General features: G+C 39.7%; 1 protein-coding gene across 3 annotated transcripts in view; it reads left to right on the forward strand.

The window, feature by feature from the left end:
* The window catches only part of atad2b (ATPase family AAA domain containing 2B), a 139,560-nt gene extending 134,560 nt beyond the window's left edge, over positions 1-5,000 (forward strand). For all 3 annotated transcript variants that reach the window (XM_072562149.1, XM_072562158.1, XM_072562165.1), the window contains exons 27-28: positions 968-1,096; positions 3,052-5,000. In XM_072562149.1, the coding sequence (XP_072418250.1) occupies positions 968-1,096; positions 3,052-3,093 (171 nt within the window). In that variant the 3' untranslated portion in view covers positions 3,094-5,000. The remainder of the gene's footprint in view (positions 1-967; positions 1,097-3,051) is intronic.
* Positions 5,001-18,549: the final 13,549 nt, after the last annotated feature.

An 18,549-nucleotide genomic window follows, 5' to 3' on the forward strand; every position in this document is an offset into this window, starting at 1 on the left:
CGATAGGAAGGAAACCAGAATTGCAAGCAATATTCCAACAGTGGCCTAACCAATGTCCTGTACAGCTGCAACATGACGTCCCAACTCCTGTACTCAGTACCCTGACCAATGAAAGAAAGCATACCAAACGCCGCCTTCACTATTCTATCTACCTGCGACTCCACCTTCAAGGAGCTGTGAACCTGCACTCGAAGTTCTCTTTGTTCAGCAACAGTCTCTAGGACCTTACCATTAAGTGTATAAGTCCTGCTAAGATTTGCTTTCCCAAAATGCAGCACCTCGCATTTATCTGAATTAAACTCCATCTGCCATTTCTCAGCCCATCGGCCCATCTGGTCAAGTTCCTGTTGTAATTTGAGGTAACCTTCTTCACTGTCCACTACACCTCCAATTTTGGTGTCATCTGCAAACTTACTAAGTGTCAGGGCCATATGATCATGCTTATCTCTTTCTACCATGTTTAAGGGACCATATGTTTTAGAAGCACAGTTTTTTTCTGAGCATTAACAGCATTTTGTTTTGTTCTTTCATGGGATGTGAGTATCATAAGTAAGATCAGCATTTGTCATCCATTTGAAGTGAGTGGTTTGCTAAGTTGAGCAAAAGACATTTTTGGACTTTAGCTCTATTCAGATTATTTAACTTCTTGTTTCAACAACCAGAGTCTCTCTTTGTCGTTTCTGGTTGCTGATATCCTTGGGCATTGCTTATCTTCTCAGGTTCCAGGTTGTATGGTTTATTTCAGATTAAACATCAGATTTCCAATACCTTCTGGAATTTAAATTCTGTTGGGAGTGTGAATTTTTTTTAAAAAATGCATGTGATGAATTCCTATTGGAAAGGTTTTGAAGTCAAAGATGTATCCATGATGATCTAATAGTCTAGATGATCATAACTCCTGTGTTGAAGTTACTTGGTTTACAAGAAGTCAAGGTTACCTAATGAGAACTTCCATATTGTTTTGTAGCATATCCTCCAGTTGGCCACTAAGACGAGCAATAATTTTACAGTTGATCAACTCGAAAAGCTTTATTCTTTGCTTAGTCAATGCATCTATCGTCATCGCAAAGAATATGACAAAACCCAATTACTTGAGGTAAGTAGTAATACAAATTCATCTTGATGATCACCCCATAGGACCTATGTGCACTTGGATTAACAGAAAAAATTATGCCTTGAAAATGAGGGGTTCTGTGCATCTTATATGCTTGCTTCAGCCACCTTGTGGGATACTGCAATTAATTAGGCCATTCAACTGTGTAAATGGTGCAGCAGTTCTTTAATTCCTTCAAAAAGGATTTTGTTTTTCTATTTTTTTAAAATCCCAAAATTGACTTTTTTTCATGTGTTAAAAAATATGCTTACAAGTCGTATATATATTTAATAGACAACGCCCTGTGTAGCCATCAGAGCCCTTATTTAATTCTGGGTTGTGTTCAGCACAGGATGATAGAAAATCCAGATTTGTTTTTGTTCCGGTTAGAACGTTGGCTATCATTTTAGTGACTAATGGTGAAGGTAATATTCTCCAAAGTTACAATGCAGTGATCCCATCTCATGCATAGTCTGAATCGACCTTAACTCGCTTCTAACAAAATAAATTGCCTATTATTCACTTGAAAATTATGAATGCCAAGTATTACTTTCTACAAATTATTATTTTTATTATTTTTTTACAATTATTATCAGGAATTGTTCCATGTTGCTCTTTTTTTTGAGAAACTAAATTGAATTCGATGATCACCTTTGTCTAGCAATTGTTCAGGCATATTTTGATAATGGCACTCGATTTCTGGTAATAGTCATTGTACTTTAAGTAGAATGAATAAAAATGACAGTTATCATTCAGGCAAAGATAGCACTTTAGTGGTTAAGGGATAGATGAGAGTAATGTATTTATTTACTTGAATATGTAGAAAGCCCTTAAGAAGGTTCCAATGTATGGATTTAAATTCCATGGTGTGGTGTTGGAGAATAATTAATGTTAAAGTTAGACATCAAATAGCTGTAAGTAGGAAGATTTCAAGACGAACAAATTGCTCCTTGGTTTCAAAAATAAAATCTCACATTTGCAGGTGATAAATTTGAGGAGGCTAAAGGGTGTTTGTAAGGTCCCTAGACTTGAATTCAGACTTCTTTGGATTGTCGGTGTAAAATGCACCCACTTTACGTTAAGGCAACAGGTGTCGTGCAAATTATATGAATCAACACTTGAACCATTCCATCTTATAAAATACATTTCTGTTCGGTCAATATATAGCTGCAATTGTAACTGAAAGTGTAGTCAACGTTCTACCTGTTCAACATGAAGGCGGACTATAGTAGAATATGAACAGATTAGATTATTTTATTTTAAAAAAAGACTTCACTGAATATCTTAATCATTCAGATAGTTAATAACCTGAGCTTCGTTACTTGATGTGCAGATAATTATTTATTTAAAATGTTTGAACACTAATTATTGATGTTGAGAGAATAGGTACTGAAAAGTAAGTAAATTGATTGATTACATTCTAGCCATTAATTTATGTAACTGTTAAAAATACTGTAGAGTAACATAAGTTTTCTTTTAATAAACAAAGCTCTAAGAATGATAATTTAATCTTGGTGCTAGCTGTAGCCAGATATCACTGACTCTGGCTTTTACCCTGTCTTAAGCCTAGTCAATGTGTGAACCTCAAAATATCTTTGACAACATTCGACTGTTTTATAATGTGCAAGATTAGAGGTTGTATTGAAACAAAGCATTCGTCAAATTTACTATTTCATGAAATTAGTTACATGAATATTTCTTTCAAAGCTATCAGTTAATTTTATTTTTGAATCTGTTTTTACAGCTGGACTCATTGTGCAATGTATACAAATCGCTATTTTGTTTTAAAGGTTACACACTGGAAATGGTTTTCATTTGAAAAGGATGCTCATATCCTTTATCATTTATTTCACTTACTTCACAATAAATCTCTTTGCTGCCAGATTAAATAGTATTCTAGCAAAGCTATTAAGATTACAAGCTGTTTATTGACACCATTGTGATTTTGATTGATATAGGAAATGGAAAATCTATTAAAGACCTTTCATACATTCCCGTGAACCTTTGAAGAGGAACAGGTTCAACATATAAACTGCTTGCAGGGAAGCAGCCTTCTGAGCCATTCAGCAACATTCAGAGCCTTGGTCTTAATCTCTCTCTTTGTGAATTGGTGCTATTGTCTCAGGTACCTGGAACAGACCAGCCTACAGAACCAAACTGGACATGATTGAGATTACACACTCAAAACCACTTGCCATCACTGTTGCACAGTCTGGTGCTATGATATAAAAAAGGTGGTTCTCATTGGTTATTCTCCCCAACACAAACTTGCCATCATTGAATTCAATGGAGCAGAACTTCATAATTTAAGAAACTGGATAGAGTGATTCAGCCTATTTTATTAATTTTTGACAGCATTTAGCTTAAGATTCGCTTTTATATTGATGGATTTTGGAGTTTTGAATGTTCATTTTTTAGTGGATTAAACCCTGTTGATGCTTGCGTCATGATAAATAGCTGGAGTAACTGGATGCAATTTTGGAGTAATTTTAAAGCCACTGACCGCTGTTATAGTGTAGGCTTTATTCCTGAACTGAAGATGGCATTTTATTTTTTTTTCTAAGCACAGAATGTGAGAATTAATACAATTGCAGGTCCAGTGTTACAAAACCCACTATCCAAATATCCACTACAGCCTCTTTAAACTGTAAGGTGCATTATAACAAAATATGCAAAATATACTCACTCATGAAAGAACAGTGATCTTGGACTACTGCAGCTATATGTTGAGCTACCTCAGCTTTCTCAGTCACACAGTTTACCAGTTACCATCAGTGTTTACTGAATACTGTAAGTAGTGTGTGCGTACTACAGTTTACTTTCTAAAGCTAAGGTACTTGATTATAAAACATTTTTGCAATTCCTCATACAACTTGCAAAATTTTGGCTTCAAGAAACTGCAGTAATCCAAAGTGCGCTTCAGAATTCCCATGTGAACTTTGAACTCCCAACTTGAATAAATTTCAGTAAATGACTGCTTGGGACTATCTATTTAAAATGTTGAGAAATAAAAGTTTATAGAAATTTAATAAGACTAATAGGAACTCACAAAAATTTCATTGACATACGTTTTCACAGTGATGTTTTCCTTACCTATTTATTGAAGAAGTATAACTGCAAGAGGGTATTTTACAATCTAAACTACACTAAACTAACAGCATTTTATATGGAGCAAATTTGGGAAATTGTTATTACAAACTGTACATTTGTTGAAAAACATAGCTGAATTTTGTAGCATGTTTCTGATTTAAAAAGGGTTAAATAGGTCTCAGGAACTGCTGCATCCTTACTGTTTTTGAATTGAGTTGTTTGTTCTCTATTCCATTTGCAATTTAATGTCCTGTGCCAGTAGCAGCATTGGTAGCATCAACAAAAACCTATAATGATTTTATGTGTGTTGTACCAAATTTAGTAATCTTTTAAATTTCCTCCCATTGCCAACACATTTTATCTAGATTCCTTTCAACAACAGCTGTATTTTGTCTTTCACGTTTGGTTTATGTCATATGTTTCATAATCCCGCCTCCACTGAAAATTGGAATGCCAGGTCATGAAGATGAACGTGGGATTCATCATAATATAAGCTTGAGTTCCTTTGAAAAGCAGCATTGGCTGTTGTATTTGTACATTTATTTTCCTAGTCATTGGTGTCTCGTTTTGGTTCATATAAAGGTGTGTCTATTTTTGTTTGAATGCTTAGCTTTGCAACATTAACTATGCTATATATTGAATTCTATAGTTACTGAGCATTGTATTAAAATGACTTCCCATTTTTTGAATTTCGCATTAGTGTGAGATAATAAGTTATTTAAATGTTTTGTTTTTAAACTTTGGAATTTGGAATACCTTTACTGTAATTTGTAAGCCAACTGCTGTGAAATACTTGAATAAAGGTGAGAAGCAAGAACTTTGTTGTGGTTATATTTGAATGAGTCAATGTATGAAAGCATTACAATCTAATGCAATGTTTTAAGGGCTGGTTAATCTCATGGTTATTAGACTTGACTCTCCACAGTGAGTTTATGTGAAAGTATAGGAACATCACAGAAGTCATGAAATTTGAGCAGAATGTCCAATTCTAATGAATCAAGTGTCGGAGCCGCACAAATCAGCTGGAAATTGAGGCAGTTCATAAGACATGGTTTTGTTTCCTTGCTGCACGTTGGTCGTTAATTTTGCACTTCTTAAACATGCCGTAATTTAGTTATGGGAATGTTACCTTGTTGAATTTCATAACTTCTAAATTGTTACGATAGCTCCTTATATTTACACAATTTGTGTAGATTGATTGCTGAGATGGTTTATTTTGACTATCTGAAGAATCATGTGTACATAAATTTCTATGATAACGTTCAGTAATAAGGCAAAAAGGTATGTGTTCCAATTCAGCCTTAAAATTTATGGCTGGCATTCTTATTAAAGTATATCTGATCAACTAGAGAATGCCATTCAAGACTTTCACAAAATGTGAAACGTACCTAAAATTTAACTGCTATCTGTATTTTAAAGAGATGCCTGTGGCAAAAAAATAACCAACATGTGCAAGTAGCTACATAGTCAAATCAAGGTAGCTAAGCAGGAGGCTGGAAGAATACAGCAAGCCAGGCTGCCTCGGGAGGTGGAGAAGTCAATGTTTCGGGTATAACCCTTCTTCAGGACTGGGGGAAATGTGGGGGAAGGTTTTGGGTAGGGAGAGCAGCAGAATGGTGAGGTGGAGATAGGTAAACACAGGTAGACGGTACGGCGTGGTTGATTGATGGGAGGAATGAATCCAGTTGATAACTGGAAGGAAGGTTCGGTCAGAAGAATGGAATGGAGGGGGCGGTGCTGGAAATGGAATCAGGGAATGGGAAGGGAGGCTATTTGAAATTGGAGAATCAATGCTGAGTCCTCTGGGCTGTAGGCTGCCCAAGGGGAAAATGAGGTGTTGTTTCTCCATGATTCACTGTGGCAATGGAGGAGGCTGAGGATAGTTTTGTGGAAAAGGAACTGTGAAGGGGAATTAAAATGGGCAGTGACTGACCATAAGGAATAGGAGTAGAAGTAAGGCCATTTGGCCCATCAAATCCATACTGCCATTCAATCATGGCTGATGGGCATTTCAACACCACTTTGCGGCACTCTTCCCGTATCCCTTAATTCCTTGTAAGATTACGTATTTATCAATCTCTTCTTTGGAGACACTTAGCGTCCTCGCCTCTGTGGCAACGAATTCCAGAGGCCCACCACTATCTGGCTGAAGAAATGTCTCCTCATTTCCATTCTAAATTGAACCCCTCTAATTCTAAGGTTGTGCCCATGGATATTGGTATCCCTGCCTTTTGCAAACAATTTCCCAGTGTACACCCTTACTAAGCCATGCATTATCTTGCAAATTTCTATTAGTTCTCCCCTCAATCTTCTAAACTCTAATGAATACAATTCCAGGATCCTCAGCTGTTCATTGCATGTTAGGCCTACCATTCCAGGGATCATCCATGTAAATCTCCGTTGGACATGCTCCAGTGCCAGTATGTTCTTGAGGTGTGGGGTCCAAAACTGGACACCGTATTCCAAATGGGGCTCAACTAGAGCTTTATCAAGTCTCAAACACATTGCTGCTTTTACATTCCAACCCTCCTGAGATAAATGACAACATTACATTTGCTTTCTTAACCGCTGACTCAACCTGCAAGTCAACCTTTAGAGAATCCTGTACTAGCCCTCTGAGACCCTTTTGGCATTATGAATTTTCTTACCGTTTCAAAAATAGTCCATGCCTGTGTTCTTTTTTTCCAAAGTGCAAGACCTCGCATTTGCTCACGTTGAATTTTATCAGCCATTTCTCGGATCCACTCTCCTAAACTGTCTAAATCTTTCTGCAGCCTCCCAACCTCCTCAGTACTACCTGTCTGTCCACCTAATTTCGTATCATAGGCAAACTTCACCAGAATGCTCTCAGTCCCTTTGTCCAGATCATTAATACATAAAGCAAACAGCTGTGGCCCCAACACTGAACCCTATGGGACACCACTTGTCACTAGCTGCCATTCTGTAAAGGAACCTTTTATCCCAGCTCTCTGCCTTCTGTCAGACAGCCAATCCTCAATCCATGCCAGTAGCTCACCTCGAACACCATGGGCCCTCACCTTACTCAGCAGCCTCCCATGAGGCACCTTATCAAAGGCCTTTTGGAAGTCAAGATAGATAACTGGGTTTCCCTGGTCTAACCTACTTGTTACCTGTTCAAAGAATTCTAACAGGTTTGTCAGATGTGACCTCCCCTTACTAAATCCATGCTGACTTGTTCTAATCTGACCCTGCACTTCCAAGAATTTAGAAATCTCATCCTTAATGATGGATTCTAGAATTTTATCTACAACCGAGGTTAGGCTAATTGGCCTATAATTTTCCATCTTTTGTCTTGATCCTTTCTTGCACAAGGGGATCAGAACAGCGATTTTCAAATCATCTGGGACTTTCCCTGACTCCAGTGATTTTTGAAAGATTACAGCCAACGCCTCCACTATTTCTTACGTCATCTCCCTCAGAACTCTAGGATGTAGCCCATTCGGGCCAGGGGATTTATCAATTCTTAGACCTTTTAGCTTTTCAAGTACGTTCTCTTTTGTAATAGCTACCATACTCAACCCTGCCTCTTGACTATCCTTAATTGTTGGGATATTACTCATGTTTTCCACTGTGAAGACTGACAAAAATATTTATTAAGTTCTTCAGCTTTTCCTCTTCTCCCATCACTAGCCTTCCTGCATCAATTCGGAGTGGTCCAATCTCTAGTTTTGCCTCTCATTTGTTTCTTATGTATTGAAAGAAACTTTTACTAACATTTCTAATATTACTGGTTAGCTTACCTTCATGTTTGATCCTCTCCATCCTTATTTCTCTCTTTGTTATCCTCTGTTTGTTTCTGTAATCTTCCCAATCTTCTGATTTCCCAGTGATCGTGGCCACTTTATCGGATCTCTCTTTCCTAAGATACATTTCCTGACTTCCATTGTCAGCCATGGCTGTCTAATTTCCACCTGTTTTCCGCCCAGGTAATCTTTCTTTTCTTTGCAATGAACCTCTGTACCGTGACCTCACTTACATCCAGAACCTCCTGCCATTGTTGCTCTACTGTCTTCCCCACTAGACTGTGCTTCCAGTTGATTTTTATCAGTTCCTTGCTCATGCCCCTGTAATTACTGCAGACTGAACTCAACCATATTATGATCGCTGCCTTCTAAGTGTTCCCTGACTTTAACATCTTTTATAAAGTCTGGCTCATTACATAGCACTCAGTCCAGAATAGCCTGCTCCCTTGTGGGCTCCATTCCAAGCTGTTCCAAAAAGCCATCCTGTAAGCATTCCATGAATTTCCTTTATTTGGATCCACCGGCAACATTATTCATCCAGTCCATTTGCATATTGAAGTCCCCTATGATCACTGTGATCGTACCTTTCTGACATTCCCTATCTGTTTCCTGGTACATCGTGTGCCCCTGATCCTGACCACAGCTGGGAAGTCTGTACATAACTCCCATTATGGGTTTTTGCCTATGTCGTTCCTGAACTCTACCCACACAGACTCCACATTGTCTGACCCGATGCCATTCCGTGCCATAGATTTAATTTCATTCTTAACTAACAAGGCAACCCCGCTCCCTCTGCTCACCTCCCCCTCTGGGAGGTCAGGTTTGCCCCTGCAGGCCTGACTGAGATGCTCAGCGAAATGTGATTTGAGTTTATGTTTAATCTCACCGATGTAGAGAAGACCACATTGGGAGCACCTAGTTACAGTAAACTAGGTTGGAGGAGATTCTGGATTAGTGGTGCTGGAAGAGCACAGCAGTTCAGGCAGCATCCAAGGAGCTTCAAAATCGATGTTTCGGGCAAAAGCCCTTCATCAGGAATGAAGGCAGTGAGTCTGAAGCGTGGAGAGATAAGCTAGAGGAGGGTGGGGGTGGGGAGAAAGTAGCATAGAGTACAATAGGTGAGTGGGGGAGGGGATGAAGGTGATAGGTCAGGGAGGAGAGGGTGGAGTAGATAGGTGGAAATGGAGATAGGCAGGTAGGACAAGTCCGGACAAGTCATGGGAACAGTGCTGAGCTGGAAGTTTGGAACTAGGGTGAGGTGGGGGAAGGTGAAATGAGGAAACTGTTGAAGTCCACATTGATGCCCTGGGGTTGAAGTGTTCCAAGGCGGAAGATGAGGCGTTCTTCCTCCAGGCATCTGGTGATGAGGGAGCAGCGGTGAAGGAGGCCCAGGATGTCCAGGATGGGAGGGTGGGGTTGTAGGGGGGGCGTGGACCAGACCAGGTAGTCACGGAGGGAACGGTCTTTGCAGAAGGCGGAAAGGGGTGGGGAGGGAAATATATCCCTGGTGGTAAGGAGACCACAATTTCCCTTCCCACGTGGTTAAAGATGCCCTCCATATCTCGCACCTCCGCCCTCAGACCCCACCCCTCCAACCATAACAAGGACAGAACGCCCCTGGTGCTCACCGTCCACCCTACCAACCTTCGCATAAACCAAATCATCTGCCGACATTTCCGCCACCTCCAAACAGACCCTACCACCAGAGATATATTTCCCTCCCCACCCCTTTCCCCTGCGCCCACACCTCCTCCCTCACCTCTATCCAAGGCCCTAAAGGAGCCTTCCACATCCATCAAAGTTTTACTTGCACATCCACTAATATCATTCATTGTATCTGTTGCTCCCGTTGTGGTCTCCTCTACATTGGGGAAACTGGGCGCCTCCTAGCAGAGCGCTTTAGGGAACATCTCCGGGACACCCGCACCAATCAACCACACCGCCCCGTCGCCCAACATTTCAACTCCCCCTCCCACTCTGCCGAGGACATGGAGGTCCTGGGCCTCCTTCATTGCGCTCCCTCACCACTAGACACCTGGAGGAAGAACGCCTCATCTTCCGCCTCGGAACACTTCAACCCCAGGGCATCAATGTGGACTTCAACAGTTTCCTCATTTCACCTTCCCCCACCTCACCCTAGTTCCAAACTTCCAGCTCAGCACTGTCCCCATGACTTGTCCTACCTGCCTATCTCCTTTTCCACCTATCCACTCCACCCTCTCCTCCCTGACCTATTACCTTCATCTCCTCCCCCACTCACCTACTGTACTCTATGCTACTTTCTCCCCACCCCCACCCTCCTCTCGCTTATCTCTCCACGCTTCAGGCTCACTGCCTTCATTCCTGATGAAGGGCTTTTGCCTGAAATGTTGATTTCAAAGCTCCTCGGATGCTGCCTGAACTGCTGTGCTCTTCCAGTACCACTAATTCAGAATCTGGTTTCCAGCATCTGCAGTCATTGTTTTTACCTAGGTTGGTGGAGAGTCAGGTGAACCTCTGTCTCAACTGGAAGGACTTTTTGGGGCCTTAATGAAGGTGAGGGGGGTGGTGTGCCAGCTGTTACAGGCAGACGTAAGAGAATCCCTAATAGGGAAATGGTAGAGAAGCTAAGTAAGTACTATGTCTGCCACAACAGAAGAAGACACTAGAAGTCTCCCTGAAATAATTAAAGTGGATCTAGTGAGAGTGAGGAACTGAAAGAAATTAGTTACAAACAAATTGGAAAAATTAATGTGACTGCAAGTTGTCAATTCTTGATTACCTTCACCTGTAGTGTGATGAAGATACAAAGATAGTGGATGCATTAGGGTTCATCTTTTACTTTAAGCCAAAATTTTATTAATTCTACAAAGGTGTTTGCAGAAAATAAGATTAAAAATGTAACCCCACTGTTTAAGAGGAAGTTAAAAAAACAAGGACTTGTTAGTTTGTCATCAGCAGGAGGGATATTACTAGCACATGTTATAAAGGACATGATTACTAGATATATAAAGAATTGTCTGATTAACTTGGGGTAACATGGATATCTGAGGAAAAATTAATGTTTAACACAAGTGATATAGTTTTGTCTTCAGAATGTTGCAAATAGAGTTGATGAGGGGAGCCAGAGAATATGCTTGAGACCAAGATTTGGAGGTGGCGGTGTTGGACTGGCATGGGCAAAGTTAAAAATCACACGACACCAGGTTAGAGTCTAACAGGTTTATTTGGAAGCACTAGCTTTTGGAGCGCTGCTCTTTCAACCACCTGATGAAGGAGCAGCGCTCCAAAAGCTAGTGCTTGAGACCAAGACATTGAATGCTTTCAGGAAGGAGTTAGATACAGTTCTTAGGGCTAAAGGGGTCAAAGGGCATGGGATGAAAGTGGGACCAGAGTATTGAGATGGATGATCCACCATGACCATATGACAGAGCACACTTGGAGGACAAAATATCCTACTTCTGTTCCTATTTGTTTCTATGCACTGGAATAATTCTTGCAGGCTGGCAGATAATTCCATCATGGAATTGGGCTGAGTTTCTAGGGTAGATCAAACCCTGTGCTAGTATATGTCTGGGAATGGACAGCAGATATAAGGAATGCACACATGCACAATTTCCATTCTATGAAATATGCAATTATTCACTCCACATTTACTTTAATGTACTTGTATTTGTAATATCACATCATATTTGCAAATCTAAACATGTGACAAATTTTATGAATAATGAATAGAGAGGAAGTTACTGTTTATGTGATTCAACTCCTACTGACAGAAAGCCAGCAAAGAAGTCAGAATTTGGTAACCAATTAACTTAATAACTAAAAATGTTTTCTAAAGGGTAATTGCTCATTAGGACATAGTTCATTTATTTTTTATGTTTTTGATTAATTTCACCAAATTCTCTACACTTCATTTTTCCTTCAAACTGTTAATATATTGTTTGCATTAATCTGAACATAGTGAAAGATGACAGATGAACACTGAAAAGAATTCTTAGCTCACAATGATAAATTGAATCCAGTGAACAGGCGAATTAAAGTATAATTATTAATAGTACTTGGGAATAGTAGGACAGTGCAAAAAATCAATTTAAAAGAGAGCTTGTATCAGCTGTCTCTTTTCAATGTTGTCGGGACACATTTGGCACACTAACAGAAGTTAATCAGTTTTCTGGTTCTTCCACGTGTATCTTCAGTCATGTTTTATTACTGGTCAGCAGGCCATAAAATCATAAACTGTATATTCAGAAGAATATCTGATGTGTAACCTGGAGATTTGTATTCTACTTTTCGGTCTCCGCACACTGTTCGATTTCATGACTTTGAAAATAATGAGCCAACCATCCTGAGTCCATGTCAATGAAACTCTGAATAATACAGGATTTGATAATGTTAAGAGCTGTTATCAATAAAAATCAGAGCTCCTGAATCCCAGGATATCATGCGTATCTGTCATGGAACATTGAAATCACTGTGTTTATGTTAGTCACGCCTCAGTTGTAGCATTTGCTTGCTGAGTCAGAACAGCATGTGGTCAAACCACTCTAATAAAACTATGGCCAAATGAGCTCAATGTTGGGTCTTTGACTGATGATTCTCTACCACCTGCAAGTCTCCTGCTTGTGAGTGCATAAAAATATTACTTGTGAGCTGTCAAAACAAAACCTTTCTAGGTGGTCTGACTGCTGGATCTCAAGCCTTTATACATAAAGTATAGATCACTGCAGAAGCTGACTGTGTGAAAACTGAAGTAAATGAACTGAGCATGGGTTCAATGCAAACACAAATACCCTTTTACACTAGTTCATTAGCACTGTATATATGTGTCTAACAGAGGTTATGTTCCATATATCCAAACCCTGAGGAATTAAAGAGTGGGATAGAGGAGTTTCAATGACTTCATGAAGGGAAGGGGAGTGTAATTGTTTGAATCTTTTTTGAAGTTTGTTAATTTTTGTTTGCATGTCCTAGTTTCTATGTTCTATTTCAAGTCAAGTGAGCTTCAACCCCTACTTTCCAAACCCTGCCTATTACCCTTTTCTCTCCTGCATTCTTTCCTGTAAAGTAAAAGGGATAAGCACTGACAAGATGAGTTCAGTACTAGGGAAGGTACGAGGGCTAAATGGACACACCTTCTGTTCCTTATGTTCACAATTCTAATTACCGTTATAGTTTTATCTGTTTTTAATGGATAATGCCATTGGCAGCTGGAGTGTAGCAGACCAAGTAGCAATTCAATTAATATACAGCGCTTGTTGCAAAGTATAAGGGAACTTGGTCACATCTCTCACTGTCCACAATGGAGTGTTGAAAGGAAGAGTTCTGAAATCAATACTTAAAATCCAGTTTGGATTGCCAGTAGAGCATATGGCAGCTACGTCAACAATTACGTGGTGCTAAAATATAATTCGCAAATTTTAAAAAAATGTAGCATTTCCAATCTCAACCTTACCTGGAAACATGAAATTTCAAGTGAATTAAAGTAAGGATTGTCATTGATCGCCTAGGAGGAGAGAGAGCAGGAATCAGGTAAGTGCTGATGTTATGCATCTCCAACACTTTTCACTTGACTGCGTAACTCCATATGCAGGTGATGTCATAGCACAAGTAAGCATTCCTATATCGACCAAGGGGGCCATTTTTTTGTGTTGACAGCAGACATTCTCTTTATCCAAATAAAACCTGTTACATTGTGGGATTTATTGCTCTTATTATTATTGCTCTTATTATTATTGCTCTTATTGTTGGAGTTAATCAAAGTTTTTACCTGTGACCAAGCAGACTTTACATGCAGTTCAGAAAAAAAGTCCATATATAATGTGAGGAGGGATTTCTTTCTACTCCCTTAAATTCTCTGCCTAAACCCATCCATATCTCACCCGTACCATTAGAAATGTTGTTAATAATCCATCTTTTCATCTTTCAAAATAGAAGCAAAATACTGTGGATGCTAGAAATGTGAAATAATCACAAACAATGCTGGAAAAACTCAGCAGCTCTGGCAGCATCTGCAGAGAGAAAAACAGTTTTGAGCACAGTATAACTTCATTAGAACTCTGAGATGTTAAACTCTATTTCTGCACAGATGCTGCCAGACCTGCTGAATTTCTCTAGCATTCTCTGTTCCACTCTTCAACTTTGCTTTCAATCATGACTTTTCCTTCCTTGTTTCAGTTATTCTTTCCGGTAAAATGCCTTGGAATGTTTTTCATGTTAAAGGTCCTGAAACTTCTAAAATTAGATCTGTGATTGCAGATTTGTAGTTGAAGTAGTGACCATCCTTTCTTTTTAGTTCACGGCAATCCCTTCTATTGTGACAATTGTACTTCACTTCCCCTCTTGAAGACATTGAAAGCTTGTGGATTCTGATTCTATGGGCATCTGACAGTCTTTGCCTAAATTATTCAGAGGTGAGCTTGAGCTTTGTTTAAAAAAAGCTTCACTGTGGAAGGATATATACACTTCAGAACAGAAAACCAGAAATTGCTGGAAAAGCTCAGCAGGTTTGGCCAGCATTATGAAGAAAAATCAGTTAATGTTTCGGGTTTAGTAATCCTTCCACAGAACTGATGGTAACTAGGAAAATGTTGGTTTATATGCAGAAGATTGGGTTGGGGGTGGGGGGGAGGGCGGGCGGGGTGGCAGTGTGCAGTGAGAGGGCATAAGAAGTAAATAATAGAGCCTAAAGACAGAGAGAGAGAGAGAAAAGAAGAGTTGGACAGAAAAAAGGAGTGGTAAGGATTTGGCTAGGAGTGTGAACAGCTATTAATGGGTGACTGTTAGTGACTAACAATGGGTTGTGTAGAATGGCAGACTATGCGATAATAAGGCCTGGTGTGTGGGGTTTGGAATAAGGACATGGGCGAGCTTAAGCCCTAAAATTATTGAACTTGATTTTGAGTCTGGAAGGCTGCGGGGTATCCAAGCGGAAAATAAGGTGCTGTTCTTCCAGCTAGCATTGGACAGAGTTTGGGAGTTGGAATCCTGGCCGATTTTACTTTTCCAAACTCTAGGAAGGTTGGGCAAAATTACTGCCAGGTGACATTGAATACTTGGTAGAGGCTGACAGTTGAAATTTATCTGTCTGACTTAGATCTACAGTTAGTATATTCCCTATATTACTAGGCACACTTTTCTTAAAGTACTTAATTGCCTGTGAAGTGCGTAAAGACATTGTGAGGTGATCATAAGGTATTCTTTTCTCCCATCTGTCCCTTCTTTATCTCCTCCTCTATAGATTGATTGATGGAGCACTGTGTCAACTCAACAATGATGGAAATTCATGCATTATGGAACAATGGCGACAACAGTGAAATAATGTTTTGTGTGCATCTTCACAGCAAATTCCAAATTACACACTTAGAAGGGTGAGCGAGGTTCTAAAAAATCTTGAATTTAAGATAATTAATATGAGGGGAATAATGTTGACAAAAATCCAACAATGACATGACTGGAGTGGCACGGTGGCTCTGTGGCTCGCACTGCTGCCTCACAGCGCCAGGGACCTGGGTTCAATTCCCGCCTCGGGCAACTGTCTGTGTGGAGTTTGCACAATCTCCCTGTGTCTGCGTGGGTTTCCTCCGGGTGCTCCGGTTTCCTCCCACAGTCCAAAAATGTGCAGGTTAGGTGAATTGGCCATGCTAAATTGCCCGTAGAGTTAGGTGGATTAGTCAGGGGTAAATAGAGGGGGGTGGGCTTCTTGTCGGAGGGTTGGTGTGGACTTGTTGGGCCGAAGGGCCTGTTTCCACGCTGTAGGTAATCTACTTGCTCACATGATCTTTACAAATTCCCTTTTTTTCTGAAACAGCCCCAGCTGTTTAGAAGTTATCAAATGCAACATTCATAAGAGATTGAGAAAACTGAACTGCCAACCAGATCATCTCGTAATGCTGGGATATATGAAGGAAGTCTTCATAATGCACTTAGAAAGTCATAGCAGGATCAGTCAGAATCAACATAATTTTTTGAAAGGAAAATTTTGCTTGACAAATTTCAGTTTCTTTGAGGATTTAAGAAGTAGGGTAGGGAAAAGAGACCAGTAGATGTACAGTATGCATAGATTTCCAAATGGTATTCAATGAGGTGCTACCTAAAAGTTTAGTATTCAAGATAAACGTTCATGGAATTGGAGGTAATATTTAGCATGTATAGATGATTAGTTAATGACCAGAAAATGAGTAAGGACAAACAGGACATTTTGAAATTGGCAGGCTCCGATTATTAGAATGCTGGAATGATTAATACTGAGGCATTAGCTATTTCCAATCTATGCTAGTGCCTTGGTTGATGTGATAGATGGTAATGTATTTAAGTTTGCTGACATATAAATCCAGGTGGGAATGTAAACAGTGACATGGACTTAGTCTGCACAGCAATGTAGACAAGTGAGCAGGCAACAAGGTGGCAGCTGGGTATAATGTGAGAAAGTGAGGATTTTCGCTTTGCTCATAAAAATAGCAAAACAATATTTGTAGAAGGCCAACTTTTCAATGTTGATGTATGGGGAAATGTGGGTCTATATATAAATCAAAATTAGCATGCAAGCATATCAAGCAGCGTAAAGGCAAATGGTGTTTCATATTATTATGACAGGAATAGAGTAAAAGAATAATGAAGTTTTGCCACAGTTGTACAGGGTTTTAATAAGATAATATGTGCTGAATTTGATCCCCCCATATTATGGGAGGGGTACTGTTTCCTTGGAGGCTGCATAGCTATATTTCATGAGATCGGAATGAGAGAGTTGCCTTATCATAAGGTACTAAATTTTTATTCTGAGCTCGGGTGCTCTGCATATGTTGGTTGGTGTTGACACATGGCTTCCACTTCTGACTGTGGTTGTCACAGCAAGAAAAGTGAGAAGGAACGTTGGATGCAATAAAGCAAAGTAGCAGCTCATGATGTAGGAGTAACATATAAGCATGCATTAAAAAATTGGCTCACTGGCAGAAAGCAGTATACATAAATCGATCGCTGGCAGGACACAGTCAGTGGAATCCTGCAGGAACCTTTTTATTAAAGCAATATGTAACGATTTTGAGGGGAGCAGAGGAATGATTGCTCAATGTGCAGATGACAAAACGGGAAAGTATACTGTGAAGAGGATCCCAGGAGGATACATATGGAAACATAGGTTGAGCAGGTAGAGCAGGCGAGGATGGAGTACAAGTGAGAAAATGTAAGAATGTTCATTTTGGTATGAGGAATTTACAAAATAGGTTTGAATTAATTGGAGAACAACTACGTACTTGTGAGGTTCAGACAGATCCAGTTCTTGTAGTGCATGAACCACAAAGCTTAGTATGCAGGTACAACATGTAGTTGAGGGTAATGGGAATGTTATCCTGTATTACTAGAGGAACTGAAAATAATGATAAGAGTTTTATGGTTCAGTCATTCAGGACTTTGATTAAACCATATCTCAAATACTATACGTAGTTTTGGTTTTCTACTTTAAGGAAGGATGTAAATACTTGGAGAAGTTTCAGAGAATGTTTATTATATTCAAGTGCATACAATCCTGAAACAAGGTGAATGTTGAATGGATGATTTTAGAAGTAGGGAACACCGTTCAATAATTAGAGATTTATGACAGAGTGGAGGAGATAATAAAAACTGAGGATGCTGTAAATTAGAAACAAACAGAAATTGCTGAGGGGACAATAATTCTTATTATCCATTATTATTGATTTGCTATGAAAGCAAAGCTTTGATTTCTTCTGTTCCAGAATAAAAGTTGGAATGCAACCATTTTATGGGGCAAGGTTGGACTGGAAAGACTTGAATTTAGAAGAGTAAGAGGCAACTTGATTTAAACCCTAAGGATTTTAATAAGAGTTGAAGTGGTGAGGATGTTTCCCCTTATGTGAGAATCTGGAACTGCAATCACTGTTTAAAAATCAGGGTGGCCCATCTAAAACAGAAATTAACCAAACTTTTTCACAGGGTTTTCAGTCATTGGAACATTTTTCCTAAAAAATGTGTCGGAAGCAAGGCCCTTGAATATTTTAAAGGCAAAGCTGGATAGATTCTTGTTAACGAGAGGTTGAAAGGTTATTGGGGGTAGGCAGGAATGTTACAATCAGATCAGCCATGATGTTACTGAATGGTGGAGCAGGTTTGAGGGTCCAAATGGCCTACTCCCTGCTGATTTGTATGTTTGTATGTTCAATGTGGGGCTGTTTCACCTTGTCTATAGTATGCTAATCCCACTGTTTGTTCATCATCAGTGCAGTTTGTTGAATGCATCTTTAAGTAACCTCAGAAGAGAGACTATGTTGTGTTCTAATGCTTGTTGTTTCAGGAATGTATAAGGAAGGTACTGCCTGAAAATCTTTCCAGCTATTTGGCCTTGAAGATAGATGTAGGAGAAAGTGAAGACTGCAGACGCTGGAGATCAGAGCTGAAAATGTGTTGCTGGAAAAGCGCAGCAGGTCAGGCAGCATTCAAGGAGCAGGAGAATTGATGTTTCGGGCATGAGCCCTTCTTCAGGAATGAGGAAAGTGTGTCCAGCAGGTTAAGGTAACAGGTAGAGAGGAGGGACTTGGGGGAGGGGCATTGGAAATGCGATAGGTGGAAGGAGGTTAAGGTGAGGGTGGTAGGCTGGAGTGGGGGTGGGTG

The sequence above is a fragment of the Chiloscyllium punctatum genome, chromosome 3 (assembly GCF_047496795.1).
Source record: "Chiloscyllium punctatum isolate Juve2018m chromosome 3, sChiPun1.3, whole genome shotgun sequence".
Lineage (NCBI taxonomy): Eukaryota > Metazoa > Chordata > Chondrichthyes > Orectolobiformes > Hemiscylliidae > Chiloscyllium > Chiloscyllium punctatum.